Below are 14412 nucleotides of genomic sequence, written 5' to 3' on the forward strand. Positions count from 1 at the left end.
TCCTGCTGCCGCTGCTGCTGCTGCGCGTGGGCTCGGCGCGCGCCGACAGTAAGGTACGCGCGGCCCTCGGACCGGGGCGCAGCTCGGTGGGGAGCTGGGCGCGAGGGGGCGCTGTGGCTGGGGGTACGCGCCAAAGAGGGTGCCTGAGGCCGGGAGCCGAGGACTTGGAGAGGGAGAGCCCAGATCTTGGTCTTAAAACACGGACGCCGCTGGGTCCACGACCCTGGGAGAGGAGCGCGTAGGGGAAGAAATGCTGGAAATGATAGTGGTGTTTAGGACCCGGAGCCTGAAGAAGGGGTGCTGGGACCCAGTCCGGAGCGGGATGTCGGTTAGCTCTAAATCCCACAGTCAGGGAGAGCGGGCGCAGACGGGAGATGCCGGGCGTAGGGATTCTCGGGAGCGCTGAGCAGAGGGAGCCTGGAGAGCTGGTTCAAAGTTTCCATGGAAAACTGACCCACACGCCGGCAGACCTCTGGGTAACTGCTGCCCAGCGACTCCTAGGTTTGCATTAGCCCTTGGGCTAAGGCTTTCAAGCCATGAGGGGGACCCAGAGTCCCTCCCCAGTGAACCCAGCTGAACTGGTCACTTGCCTACCAGGGACTTGACGCACTCTCTGGAGGACACGGTGTCTCCAGAAGTGACCTGAGCTGTTTTCAGTTGTGGCTTAAACGATCTGTTCTGGTGTCCAGCACACCTGGATTCAAATCCCACCTCCACCTCTCAGCCGGGTGACCTTTCGTCTTTACCTCTCTGAGCCTTCATTTCCTCACTTGTAAATACGGAAAGAATAATGGTTCCTACACTGCATCGATGACGTCTAGGTTAGGGAGAGCATGCCTGGAAAGTGTTTAGCACCTCGCCTGGCACTTAATAGGTACCCAATAAAAGATACTCTGATTATGAAAGTCTCACCACAGGGACCCTGAAAGAGGTGAGATCCAGAATGTAGAGAGAGCAAGCATGAATGGTCAGTCAGAACATGGGTCCCTTGAGGGCATTCTGGAAATGACCCAGTGAGGATGAGGACTGGACTGGGGTTAGTAGCGGGCAGGAGGGAGAGAGGACCCTGCTCATGGAGCATGAAAGCAAAGGAATGGTTTCTCTTGATGTCTCTTCAGCCTCTTTCCTGGGTAGAAGGTGAGGCTGCCCTGTCCACAGGCAGGTAAAGGGCAGAAGCCACTCACCACATGGTAAGATTATGAGCAGTGGGCACTGGCAGACCCAGATTCAGCTCAGAGTGTGAAAACAAGTGGGCTGCAGTCCTGACCATGTGCTCCAAAGACAAGAAGGGAATGAGCAACATCGCCATTTTACAGATGGGGAAACTAGGAGATATACAGAGGCAGCTGGCTTGTGAATCAAAACACCTAGGTTCTGGCCCTTTGTTGTTCTTTGGCTGTGTGACCTTGGGCAAGTCACTAGCCTATTGCTGGGCTTCAGTTTCCCCATCCGAATAACAATGTCTCCTCAACTTCCTCTCCATATAGGGCCTTTTAGGATTCCCTGACCTGGCTCAGGTAAGGGAACAAGTGAACAAAACCCCCCAGATAACCTGATCATTGTTTTGCCCCTCTCATTTCTCTGGCTTGGAGGAATGTTTGGTCTTAGGCACCCTCTGAGCCACACAGAGGACTTTAGAGTTTGTGGGGGAGGGCTAGCACTTAACACAAAGCAAAGACAAAGAAAACCCAACACCCTGTTTATGTAGTGAGTCAGCCAAACACTTGCTAGGTTGGGTGTGCGCGCGCGCGTGTGTGTGTGCGTGCGACCCTGTTTATAGTGAGGCAGCCAGACACTTGCTAGGTTGGGTGTGCGCGCGCGCGCCCGCGCGTGTGTGCGTGTGTGTGTGTGTGTGTGTGTGTGTGTGTGTGTGTGTGTGTTTAGTTGTCCCAGGGCAAGCTGAGACTAGTGGGGAGGCACATCCTAGAGTCTGGAGAATGAAGCAGCTGGGGGACTCAGTACAGCCCTCCCCCAGACACCTCCCACTCCACACGGCTTCAGCCAGCTGGGAAAAATAAAAATCAAGTGATGGGTGAATTTACTCCGCATTCCTCAGCACAGCTAGACTCCTCTGGCTCTGCAGAGAGAGAGCTGTTTTCATTATCACCCTCTCCCTCTGTGTAACAGCCCTCTTTCCTCTCCAAGTCTGTCCTATTTTTGCAGGTTGAGGGGAGCCCTTAAGAGGGCCTGGGACTTGAAGTCTATCTAGGGCTCTAATGGGTTAAGCTGGCTCCTCTTCAGGCTTCCTGCTCCTAGGATGTCCAGCCTCCCCTCCTGTCCAGTACTTTCTGAGGGACAAGGGGTAGCTTAACCCCAGTGCTCACCACAGAATTCTTTGGTCTCTGCCAGCTCCTCTCAGCGAGTGTTAATTTTGTGTTTATAGTAAGGGCTTTCCTAAACACTATTTGGAGTTTCCATCTAAGGAAGTGCTTTGTCCAGCTTGATAATGAGAGAGGTAGTTCACAGCTCCCCTGGCATTTCTGAGGGGCTCCCCAGCATGGAGGCTGAGATGGACAGGCGAGTAACCACACGAAACCCAGACATGGCACCAGAGACCTCGGGGAACCTGCTCTTTGTACTGTGTCCTTGGAATGTGGCTGAGAATGCCTGATCGTACCTCAGTTTCCCCACCTGCGAAAGGGGTGCAGGCACCTCACTTCCACGCATTCACATATGGGAAGGGGTTCTTTGTTCACCCCTGCCGGGGCCCGAGGACAGGGGAGAGCCAAGACTTGAGGGAAGAAGGCCAAGGGAGCAGGAGGGGCTGGAGCAAGTGTGCGGTGTTGTCTCGGGCGGGATCAGATGTTCCAGGCCAGACTGGTCCCTGGGGCTTAGGTGTTGCTGTGCCTTCGCTCTGGGAGTTTCCGCCTGTGGGTGTAATTGGAAACAGGCTCCGGAGCAGGCAAGGGATGCACAGTGCTGGAGTCCTGCACACAGAGTGGGCCGGGCGAGGTCCCATGGGTCTCTTACAGGGAAGGTACTCTCGTTGGCTGGGACACCCGGGAACATCCTGTGTGCCAACCCCTGTGCCTAACCCTTGCATTCAGGATCTTACACAACCCTCTTGCCAACACTCATTGGCCCCTCCCCATGTGACAGACTTGAACACTGAGGGGCAATAGAGTCAGGATGGGGCCGCTCAAATATCCTGAACAGGGAGCTTGAAGAGTTTGAATTCTGAGGTCCAAGGGTTCTCAGCCTTCAATGAGTGGGCATCTAGATGGCCTGAGGAGCCTGAGAGTCTGAGTCCAGGGGTGTAGAGCTTGGCCAGGGCATCTGCGTTTTCCATGAGCACCCCAGCTAATTCTGAGGCACATCTTCTAGTTGAGAACTCATGGAGGTGACAGAGCCACGGAGGTTCATAGAGCAAGAGAGTAGCAGATCATCAAAGAGGAGCCTTTGAAAGATTAACCCAGCAGAGAGGAGGCTGCTGTGTTATGCAGGTAGCAGTTGGTGTGGCCTGAACTCAGGCTGAACTCATGGAGTGGAGAGCAAGGGAGAGGGATGGGAAATACTTCAGGTGAAGAATCAAGAACGTGAGTGATGGGTTCTCCGGAGTAAGAAGGAGGCTCGGAGCTCTGGGTTGGGCAGGAGGGTAGGTAGACGTGGGTTGAGGAGACGATGCTGGGTCCAGTTACAGATGGATTAAGTTTGGGGTGCCTGTGAGCACCCAGGGGGAGGTGTTCCACTGGCAGTGGGCTCTGGGGGAGGTCTTTGCCTGCAGGACATGAAAACTGTCTCTCAGTGAGTTGGGGCTGGCCATCAGAGAAGAGGGAAGACTCAACCTCAAGGTGACACAATTCGAACCTGTTCCATTTCTAGAACATTTCGCAGCTTTAATCTCCCTCCTCTCAATTCTGGCCAGATTTATCCATCTCCCTTCAGAAAAAAATCTCACGTACGGCCCTCTCACCATCTTATTTTGAGATTTCCTTGCAAATACCTAGGGACCTTTTTAAACACAATCCACCTACACCTCTGGGGGCTTTGGCAGCAGTGTGTGCTGAGCGAGCCTGCAGAGCGATGGGGACTGAGGCTAGGACTTTCTTGCTTGGCAGCAAGTCCAGCCCTCACGCCAAGGAAGGGATGGGCCAGGCCCGGTGGGAGTCCCAGGTCCTGTGCTCCCCCAGGGCCCCACCCCGGGCTCCCTTCTCTGTCCCAGCTGGTGGAGAAGCCCTTGCCCGGTGACATGGGAGCTACGGGGGGAGCAGCATGTAAACCAAATCTTGAAGTCAGGCTGCGCTGTGTGACCCTGGGCAGGCCCCTAGTCTCCTCTGATGCTCAGATTTCTCCTCTCTCAGATGGGGTTGTGGCGAGAGCAAAGGTAGACAATAATGTGCAAATGCGAGGGAGGGTTGTTGGCAGCAACTTGAATAGCAAGCGCCACTCAGACAGCATTTACTCTGTGCCAGGCTTGCTGCCAGGCGCTCAGCATGCATTGGCCCGTTCGCGCCTCAGGACAAGTTTACGAGGAAAGGACTGTCGTCCTCCCCGTTTTGCAGAGGAGGAAGCTGGGGCTCAGAGGGGAAAAGGCCACGCAGGGAGATGCGGGAGCTGGGGTTTGAGTCCAGGCTTGGCTCCTCACCACGGTGCTCTGTCTCCTCCGGTCACACACCATGAAGACAGGGTCCTGCCTGGGCTCCTGGCAACTGGGGCTGGGAGCAGAGGCCCTCTTCCACTCCTGGCCTGGCTGGTCAGGGCCTTGGCCGCCCCCATCAGGACATAGCACCTCATCTGAGGAGGGAAGGAATGTTGCAGTCTGATGTGGAGGCTGCTGCTGCTGGGGGAGGGTGTTGGGCTGATGCGTGGGTCCCTAAGAGGCCTCTCTGGCCTGACCACACAGAATACACCCATATCCACCCACCGGGCTCTTAACCCCTCTTGGGGTCCCAGCAGAGGTGGGAAGGGGGCCCAGGAGTCTTCAAGAGAAGGCAGACTTAAGGTACTAGTGGTGGTCTAAAGAATGAATGTTCAGGACCCCGAGCCTGGCTGGCAGCGTTCACGGCCAGAGGAAGATTGCCCCGCAGTGCCCACAATACACTTCGCCTATAGAGAACCCAGGGTAAAGCTTCCACCCACAGCTGCCCCCTTCACCACCTTCTTCATCCCTAAGGGGCCTTTGAATTGGTCATTTGATGACCCCAGCGCTCTCATCTGTAGGACACTGCTAACATATCTACCAATCCAGCCATGTGGAGAAACAATAGGCTAAACAGCTCCCTTTCAGGATTAGTGATGTACTAATAACAGCTGTATACGACCGCTGTGTGTGCTCCTGGGCTGGGCTCAGCATATTCCTGGTATTCCATCTCTCTTGGTCCTCACACAGTTCTTTGTTGGGTAGGCACGAGTAGTACCCTCATTTTACAGATAGGAAACTGAGGCACAGAGAGATTAAGTCATCCACCCAAGAGCAGCTATAGGTGGCCCATGGCTGTGTTCCTAACCACTGCTCCACACTTCCCCAGGACTGGGTGAGTTCTCAATAAATGTCTCCTCTCTGGACTCAGCGCCTCAGGCTTGCCTCCTCCATCCACCATCTATCAACAAAGCAACTGAGTGAGCTTCCCATGATGCAGATTTGATCTGGCTTCCCCTGGTTAAAACCCTTCCACGATGCCCCAGTGTTTTCGGAAAGAAGCCAAGATCCTCAGCCAGCATTGAGGGCCCTCCACGAGCTGGGCTCTGCCACCCCCAGCCTGACCTCCTGCCACCCTAGGCTCCCTGCAAGTATCAGCCAGAATGAGCCTCTTTCAGGCCCCCAAGATGCCAGGCCTTTGCTTGTCTTCGCATGTCTGATCTGCTCTCCCTGGAATGTCCTGCTCTGCCTTAAAGATGTCCCTCAGGAGTGTCCTCCGAGTAGTCTTTGTGGGTACCTTTCTCTGTGCTCTCAACGCTCCCTGTGCCAGCTTCTCTCATTTCTGAAAAGGTCAAGAATGTACCTCAGTCTGTTTCTTCTACACCTCCAGCTATCCCCCAGAGCCTGGCAGAGGCCAGGGGCTCACATAGGTGTCTGCAGGCTCAAAGCAGACATGGAGTGTCTACAGCTCTTCCTCAGAGGGCTCTGAGACACTCATGGGTGCTGGGGCGTGGCAGAAAGCCCAGAACTCAGTAGTCTCTTAGTGACTTCAGCAAGAGCTGGGTAGCCATGGGTCTGGGGTATTTGTTTGTTGATCGGGCTGTGAAGAACTATGTCCCAAGAGCCTGGAGCTCAGAGTGGGCTGGCTGAGCCAGCTAGGGGAGGAGTGGTTGTTTGGGGCTCCCAGAACCCAGCTGGTGTGTCAGGGCAAGGCAGGCCAGAGGCGGTGACTGAGCCTGGCACCTGGCGCTGATCTCACTGAACTGACTCCTTCAGGCACAAAGCCCTGCTGCCCCCAGTAACCAATGACCACAGCTGGGTGTGTGGCATCCCAGGGTGGGATTGAAAGAAAAAGGTGGGGGGACCACTAAAATCGAGGTCATGTTATTTCATTTGAGCCTCACTATGGGGAGGTGAATATGGAGAGTCATCCATTTTACCACTGAGAGGATGAAGCTCAGAAAGGTTGTGTAACCTGTTTAAGGTGACACAGGTATAGAGGAACAGATCTGTAGGAAAAGCAACATAGACCAGTGATTTTGATCTGGAGTCAGATCCACAGCTTGATCTTCCCAGTCAAAGCCATGTGACCTGGACCTATGATTTCACCTCTCTGAGCCCCCGTTTCTTTAGCTGTATTAATAATGGCTCAAACTTAAGGCACACTCACTATGTGCTAGGCTCTGTTCTTTACCTATATTAACCTATTTAATCTTCACGACGACTCTGCGAGGCAGGAGCCTATTTTACAAATGAGGAAACAGGCACAGAAAGGTTGAGTTGCCCACAAACTCACAGTTACTATCCCAAGCTCTGCACACTATGTTCTTAGCCCTGCGCTCTCACATGTCTGCAAAATGCAGGCTCATTCATCCAACAGACATTTACAGAGCTCCTACTACAGGCCAGGCGGGCACTATTCTACGGATATAGGAGGGAACTAGACAAAACCCCAGGAGAAGGGAGACAAAAAATAAGCAAACACAGATATAATATTTCAGATGGTAATAGGTGCAATAAAGAAACACAAAGTCACTAGATACGGGGACAGAGAGTTATGGGAGGTGGGTGGCTGGGGAAGGCTTCTTGGAGGAGGTGATGTGTAAGTAATGTGATGTAATGAGCCAAGGGAATATAGGGGATAGGGTTTCAGGATGAGGGCACCATATCTGCAAAGGCCCTGAGGCTGCAGGGGAGTGAAGGAAAGGGTGGCAGGAGGAGGGGTTGAGCGGAGGGTGACAGCTCACACAGTAGGGACTTTGGAGATGACAAATCACCCCCTCCATACGCAGATATTATTAAAGGGTGTGATGCGTGTGAAACCTGGGATGTAGTAAGTGCCCAATAAAAGGTTTCCATTCATATTTTTTACTATTGTGGTAAAATATACATAAAACAATTTTTACCACTTTAACCACTTTAAAGTATACAATTCGGTAGCTCTTAGTGCAGCCATCACCACTGTCTAGTTCCAGAACATTTTTATCACATTTTTATTACTCCAAAAGGAAACCCCATACGAATTAAGCAGCCACTCCCCATTTCTCCCTCCCACTAAATCCTGGCAGCTGCTACTCTGCTTTCTGTCTCTATGGATATAAATGGAATCATACAATACATAGCCTTTTGTGTCTGGCTTCCTTCATTTAGCACCGTGTTTTCAAGGCTCATTCACACTGTAGCATGTATCAGTACTTCATTCCTTTTTATGGCTGAAGAATATTCCATTGCATAGATGTACTACATGTGGTTTATCCATTCATCAGTTGATAGACATTTGAGGTATTCCCTTCTTGTGGCTATTGTGAATCATGCTGCTATGAACATTCATGTTCAGGTCTTTGTTTGAATACTCCAATTCTTTTGGGTATATACCTAGAAATAGAATTACCGGGTCATGTTGTAATTTTGTTTATTATATCCTTACTTTATTCATCCATTTTCAGTTACAGTTGACAGTCAATGTTACATTAGTTTCAGGTATACAGCACAGTGGTTAGACATTTATTTAACTTATGAAGTGATTCCCCCCACCATAAGTCTAGTACCCCCACACACACACCATAAGTCTATGTTTAACCCCATTTGAGGAACAGCCAAATTGTTCTCTACAGCAGCCATTAATATTTTATTTGTTGTTGTTATTATAATGCCTCTATTTCCTTCCTTGCAAAGGCTGCTGGCTTCTCAGCCTACTCTAAGGGTGCCCCCAAAGGCCAGGGACGTTGTTTTCTGCTACCTGTCTCCTTCTCCACCTCTCCTGTCCTATCCCCCTCTCCCCAGCACTGGCCTGTGACTCACCCAAGCCTGTCTTGCAGGTGTTTGGCGACGTGGACCAGGTGCGGATGACCTCGGAGGGCTCCGACTGCCGCTGCAAGTGCATCATGCGGCCGCTGAGCAAGGACGCGTGCAGCCGGGTGCGCAGCGGGCGGGCACGGGTGGAGGACTTCTACACCGTGGAGACCGTGAGCTCCGGGACCGACTGCCGCTGCTCCTGCACAGCGCCGCCCTCCTCGCTCAACCCCTGCGAGAACGAGTGGAAGATGGAGAAACTCAAGAAGCAGGCACCTGAGCTCCTCAAGGTAGACTTTGCGGGTGGATAGTGGGGATGGGAACACCTCGTGGATGAATGAATACCTAGCGTGGGCTGGCACCAGGATGTCCTTCCAGTGAAAAGTCCATGTGCTCTAAGGCAGGTGCTGTTATCATCCCATGTCACAGGTGAGGAAATGGAGGCTTCCCGTGGTGAAGCCACTTCTTGCCGGAGACTATTTGGCCAGTAAGTGATGCAGGCAGCGTTCTTTGGCTAGTTTACCTGAATATATAGCCCCTTACCATCTAGTCCAGTCTCCTATATTTTACCCAAACCAGTTCATCTGTCGGCCCCTTTATATAGTATTTTAAATTTTAAACTTTGTGGCATTTTATTGTTTGTGATTAGTAATAATATTTTCCATACTCGAGTGCCACCTGCATGGCAGATGTTATGCTCGGGTGTTTTGATAGATTATTTCTCCAAATTCATAAACTATTCTGTGGGAAATGGGACCTTTGTCCTCATTTTATAGGCAAGAAAACTGAAGTTTGGAGAAGTTAGGCCACTGGCCCACGCGCTCAAATAATGACATGTAAATAATGACAAGTCTATACCGTATTCGCATGTGCATTTTGTGCTTTCCCTCCCCCCACCTCCAGCCCACACCATAGACAAATTAGAAAGAAGCACCAGCTTTGGGGGACACAGCCCTGTGGCAGGACCCATGGCTTGGATAGGCATGTGCACGTTAGATCGCAGTCCCCACAGCCAGCCAGACACCTTTGTGACATTGATACCACGTATGTTTTGTGGGGATGAGATTCGAACCTAGGTCCTAATGTGTCCAAAACATATGTTCTGCCCACCTTGCTCTCCTCTCTTCCTTTTTGTAATGGACCAGATAATTTGGTGCTTTTGAATCTTTCTCTTTTATAATTTCTTCCAAACACGTGGGTATAAATTTTGCCTTTTTGATGTCAAGAACTGTGAAAGTGCCTGAACCGTTATCCTACATGGAAGCTAACACGTTAGCCTGCCAGTTTCATGGACCCTGGCAGAAGACACAAGCCTCCTGGGTCAGAAACAAAAGACATTATTCCTCACAGCAGCCAGCGTATCTACATTTTCTTGCCCTGGTTCTCACACTCCAGTTCCCACAGAGGGATGCAGTAAATGCCAGATAACACCTCCACATACCGTGGGGTGTTTTTCAAGACAGGAGTTCCAATTTAGAGAATCCAAAAATCCGTCAAGAACTAATACTTTTGTAAAATACTCTAAAAATGAATTCTTTTATAATGGACACTGAGTATACCCTCCCTGCTCCAGAAGGAAACACTATCCAAGGTTTTCGTTTTACGAGATGGCCCAGAACAGACAGTCAGCGCCTCTGCATGCAAGACATGCAGAAAAGCAAGAGATCTGTGAAGAATCCTCTGCCAATATTTGGCTTAAAATGTTTTCTTTAAATTTAACTTCAGTTTTATTTTTATAAGAACTGAATGGATACCAAAACTCTCAAAGTTGGGGGAGGGGGTGAAGTAGGGTTTGAATTTTAGGCCAAGTGGCCTCTTGACAACTTGGCAGACCCTGGACCACACTGTCTCCTTGGGGCCTCACTAGGGCCCTGCAGACTCCAGGCACTGAAGACCAGTCTTCAGTTACAGGGACAAACCCAACTTCTGCTCAAGTCCACGTCTCAATAACTAAATAACTTCTCAAACTATTGGACATGAGGATATAATTTAATCCTTGCCACAAACCTTTGGAGAGGGAATTTATGGTCCCAGCTTTACTTGTGGGGGACTCTGAGGCCCAGAGAGGGATCGTGAATTGCCTAAGATCACACAGCAAGAAATTGGCAGCACTAAGAGTTGACCCAGGAATTCTCTGCTGTGTCTTCTTGCCCACAGGGGTCCCTAGGCAGCTGTCTCAGCCAGGAGCCCATCAGCACACAGCAGTCTTGGGGGATTTCATTCAGCCTGATAGGACTGGAGTGGGGTGGTGGCGGAATTGACCCAGTAGGTGGGGTTAAAGGAGGAAGAGAAAATATTCTGCCTCGTTGACACTGCAGGAGTCGGGGCGGGTACCTGAGAGGTACCCAGAGAACCTCAAGAGGAAAAGGGAGTAGAGGTAGTATGAGACAGGGCTAAGGCTTCTCTCTTTTGGCTTGGCTCCCTTTCCCTCAGCAGAAGGCTCTCTTTGGGCAGGCCTCCAGGAGAAGAGGTTAGGGGGTAGTGTGAGGGGGAAGGGGACTGGGTGTACCCACCCTATGCTCACCCCTGGACTCTACCTCAGCCCTTCTTCTTGAGCTAAGAACTCCAGCTGTGTGTGGCCTTAGTTGAATGACCGAGTAGAAAGGGAAGATTCTAGATCCCCTTTCTTGGGGAGGTTTGCAACAGGGGTATGCCTCTCGCCTCTTCACTCCCTTCCTTTCTGGATAGAAACCAAACACAGCCCTACCCTTGAGGAATCCCCAGTCCATGGGGAAAGAGCTCCTGCCCCCAACAATGGCAGTGTGATTGGCACTAGGTTGAGGGCTGTCCCGGGGACCATGGGAAGCCAGAGGAGGAGGTCATGTTAGGGCTGGGCTTTGAGGGGTGTGTAGGAGTCCCTCTGGCAGAGCAGGAACGAAGGCATGCTGGGTGAGCAGTGGAGTGGGTGTGGCATAAGGTGCCTCCCTGCCCTCTCTCTGCTTCAGCCCCACTGGCCACCTGCCAATGTCTCTAACAGCGCTTCTCATACTATCTATGGTGAAAGACCAGTTGTTTAAAAATCTGTCAAGAACTAATACTCTTGTAAAATACTCTAAAAATGAATTCTTAGAAAAACGAAACAAAAACAGACACACAAAGTACTAGTCTAATGTTGGATTATTAGAGTCAACAGATACAAAATTGATCTGTCAGATGGCTCCAAAAGTCTATAAAAACCTACTCTCACGTTTTATAATTATTTTATCACAGACTAGTCAGGAGCGGTTTGACTGTCGCGAGTCCACAGGCCACCTTTTGAGTAGCAAGACTCAAACTCACCTCCAGCTCTTGGCACAGGCTGCTCCCTTGGCCTGGAATGGCTTTCTCGTGCCATCTTTGCTCCCTCAGAACTCAGCTCAAGCAAAACCTCTTCCCTGGCAGGTTTCCTAATCCACGCCTGCTCCCAGACAAGGTCACGCCTCATCACGAATGGTCTGGGCACCTGTGTGTTACCATCTGCGTTCCCCGACCCGCGCGCCTCTCTGTCAGTCTCTGCATTCCTTGACAGCCCGTGAAGGACCATGAAGCCTCATGTCTGTCTCGTTCATCATGTCCTCAGTGCTTGGCCCAAAGTAAACATTTGCTGAGGCTGAAGAAGGGTAGCGGGGGCAGACTGAGGACGGTGTGAATGCCAGGCTCAGGAGATGAGGAGCCACATGTAGGCAGTGGGGGGGCCACAGGAAGTACTCTAGCAGGGGAGAGACCCATGGTTCAAAGCTGTGCTTTGGGAAGCCAGTTTTGGCGGCCGCGAAGTCAGCAGAGTGAAGCTGGAAGGTTCCCAGTGAGCCCCCTGGTAAGTCATCATTACTGCGGATGTTCATGAAGCGCTTGCTGTGTGCCCCGTCTGTGCTGAGCCCTGCCCAGACGTCACTGCTCTTCACCACAACCCCATCACCCCGTTTCACAGGGAAGGCAGCTGAGGCACAGGAGCGTCTATGTGCATGGTTCTCATTCTATGCTCCATGGAGCCCTACGGGTACCGTGCAACCTCAGGCCTGAGCAAGGTTGAAGGGGAGCAGAGAAGACTCAAGGCCCTAGCCCTGCTTCCAGCGGAACCCCCACTCCCTTTTTCTGTTTTAGAGATCAGAGTCTACTCAGAGAAAAGTTCTCTGGCTTGAAACAGCTTGAACACCCCTGGGAGAGTGGGAGTAAAACTGTTTTGGAAACAGCGGGCCAGGGCCAGACAGGAGCCCTGAGAAATGTGGCAGGGCCGGGGCAGAGCCCTGCTGGAGGGGGTGCTGGAGGAGCCACCCTGCCCAGGAAGCCAGGGGAAGCCGATTTCCCAACCGGACCCTTGTGCCAGGGCGTCACTGACACTCTCGCTGGCATCCTCGCCAGCCGGAGGGAAATGTCATCTGCTGATGAGGTGCGATGGAGAGGAGAAAGAGAGGGGCAGCTATGGAGAAGAGCCCTGGGCTCGGCAAGGGAGACCCAGCATCTGCCACGGACCTGTTGTGCAAGTCTCTCCCCCTTGCTTGTCCTCAGTTTCCCTCTCTGAACATAAGACGGGAGCAGTAAAGCATGACAGGAAAGAGGTTGGGTTTTACCAAGCCGGGTTCTGCTCCCAGCTCCACCACTGAACGACTGGGTGGCCTTGGGCGGGTCACTGCATCTTTCTAAGCTGCAGCATCTCTACCAGTACGATGAAGATGAAAGGCGTCTAAACCTTGTCTTCAGTGGGGTCTCTAGAAGCAGACCCTGAGGCGAGTGATTCTTGCGCAGTTGATTTGGTACAGAAGTGCTCCCAGGAGAAACTGGTACCGAACTGGGAGACATGGGGGGAAGGGAAGGAAGCCCAGCAGGGCTGTGGTCTCAGGCCAGGTGTCAGCCTCAGCCCCAGGGGACACTGGAGTGTGAATGACAGCTTAATTGTCCCACTGGGGCTGGCGTTTGGATGCCCACACTGGTCAGACATTTCCTAATGGCCATGTAGGAACACGTATACTCCCAGGGACAAGTGGCTCTTTTTTTTTTTTACGCTTACAGCTTTTCTCGTGATTATGAGCAAGCTGGGTGCTGAGGGCCCAAGCAGGCCACTCTGAGGCTCTGGGGTTCTGGAGTCTTGCACCCTTAGTGCCAGGCCCTGTGCTCTGCCCTTTCCCTAACCCTCACCCTTCCCTGGGCAGCTGCAGTCCATGGTGGATCTCCTGGAGGGCGCCTTGTACAGCATGGACCTGATGAAAGTGCATGCCTACGTCCACAAGGTGGCCTCCCAGATGAACACGCTGGAAGAGGTAAGGGCAGGGCACGCAGGCCAGAGGCCAGGCTGTTACGCTGCTGGCGGCCAAGGGCAGTGTCTGATGTGGCCCAGGCAATTCTGTCTTGACCCTGGTGGCTGTTGAAAGCTGGACTAGAGCAGGGAGCCGGGAGAGGGAGATGCAAGCCCCAGGGTCCAGGCTGTGGGGAAGAGGTCTGATGGGGCCTTGAGGGCCTGCAGGAAGCCGGGAAGCTGGGTAGAGAAACCGAGGCACCTGCTGGTTGTGTGAAGAGTGTGGAGCGGGGCTGGACCTGGCAGTTGGCCTCAGTTCGCCAAGACCAGACCCTAAATATTGCACAACTCTGGGGCCACCATTCTCACAGTACCGTGTGAGTGATGCCCTCTGGTGTAGCATGGTGCAGGACTGGCCAAACCCCCTGGGACCAGGCTCAAGGCAGCACGGCTGTCCCAGTACCCATGGATGCTGGAGGCATAGGTGCTGAGTGTCTTCTCCTGGTGAGGGCTGAGCAGGCAGCTGGGACTGCCCCTTGAGGACAGGGACAGAGTTGGGCGAGCGTGGGGGTCCAGGCTTCCGGTTTGAGGTTTGCGTCTCTGCTGGCACAGCTTGACCGCCTGTTTCCTGCATCCGGACTCCGCTGGGAGCCTGGGACGTGCGGCTGCCAGGGGTGGGTGTGGGGGCTTCCTTTCCCAGCTTCCTTTCCAGAGGGAGGGGGCACCTGGGCATCCTGTGCCCCAGGGTGGGAGATTAACCCCTTATTAACCCCAAAGTCAGGGTCACAGTGGCTTTAGTGATTCAAAAAGTATTTGACGAATAACTACTGTG

At 52.5% G+C, this 14412-nt stretch overlaps 1 protein-coding gene across 1 annotated transcript in view; it reads left to right on the plus strand.

Annotated features, from left to right (window-relative positions):
* The first annotated feature begins 6 nt into the window (after positions 1–6).
* OLFML2A (olfactomedin like 2A) overlaps positions 7–14412 on the plus strand; it is a 28222-nt gene continuing 13816 nt past the window's right edge. Inside the window, exons 1-3 of the mRNA XM_006917954.3 lie at positions 7–53; positions 8398–8661; positions 13498–13605. Of these exons, the coding sequence (XP_006918016.1) occupies positions 8425–8661; positions 13498–13605 (345 nt within the window). The 5' untranslated portion in view covers positions 7–53; positions 8398–8424. The remainder of the gene's footprint in view (positions 54–8397; positions 8662–13497; positions 13606–14412) is intronic.

This window comes from Pteropus alecto, unplaced genomic scaffold (assembly GCF_000325575.1).
Source record: "Pteropus alecto unplaced genomic scaffold, ASM32557v1 scaffold67, whole genome shotgun sequence".
Classification (NCBI taxonomy): Eukaryota; Metazoa; Chordata; class Mammalia; order Chiroptera; family Pteropodidae; genus Pteropus; species Pteropus alecto.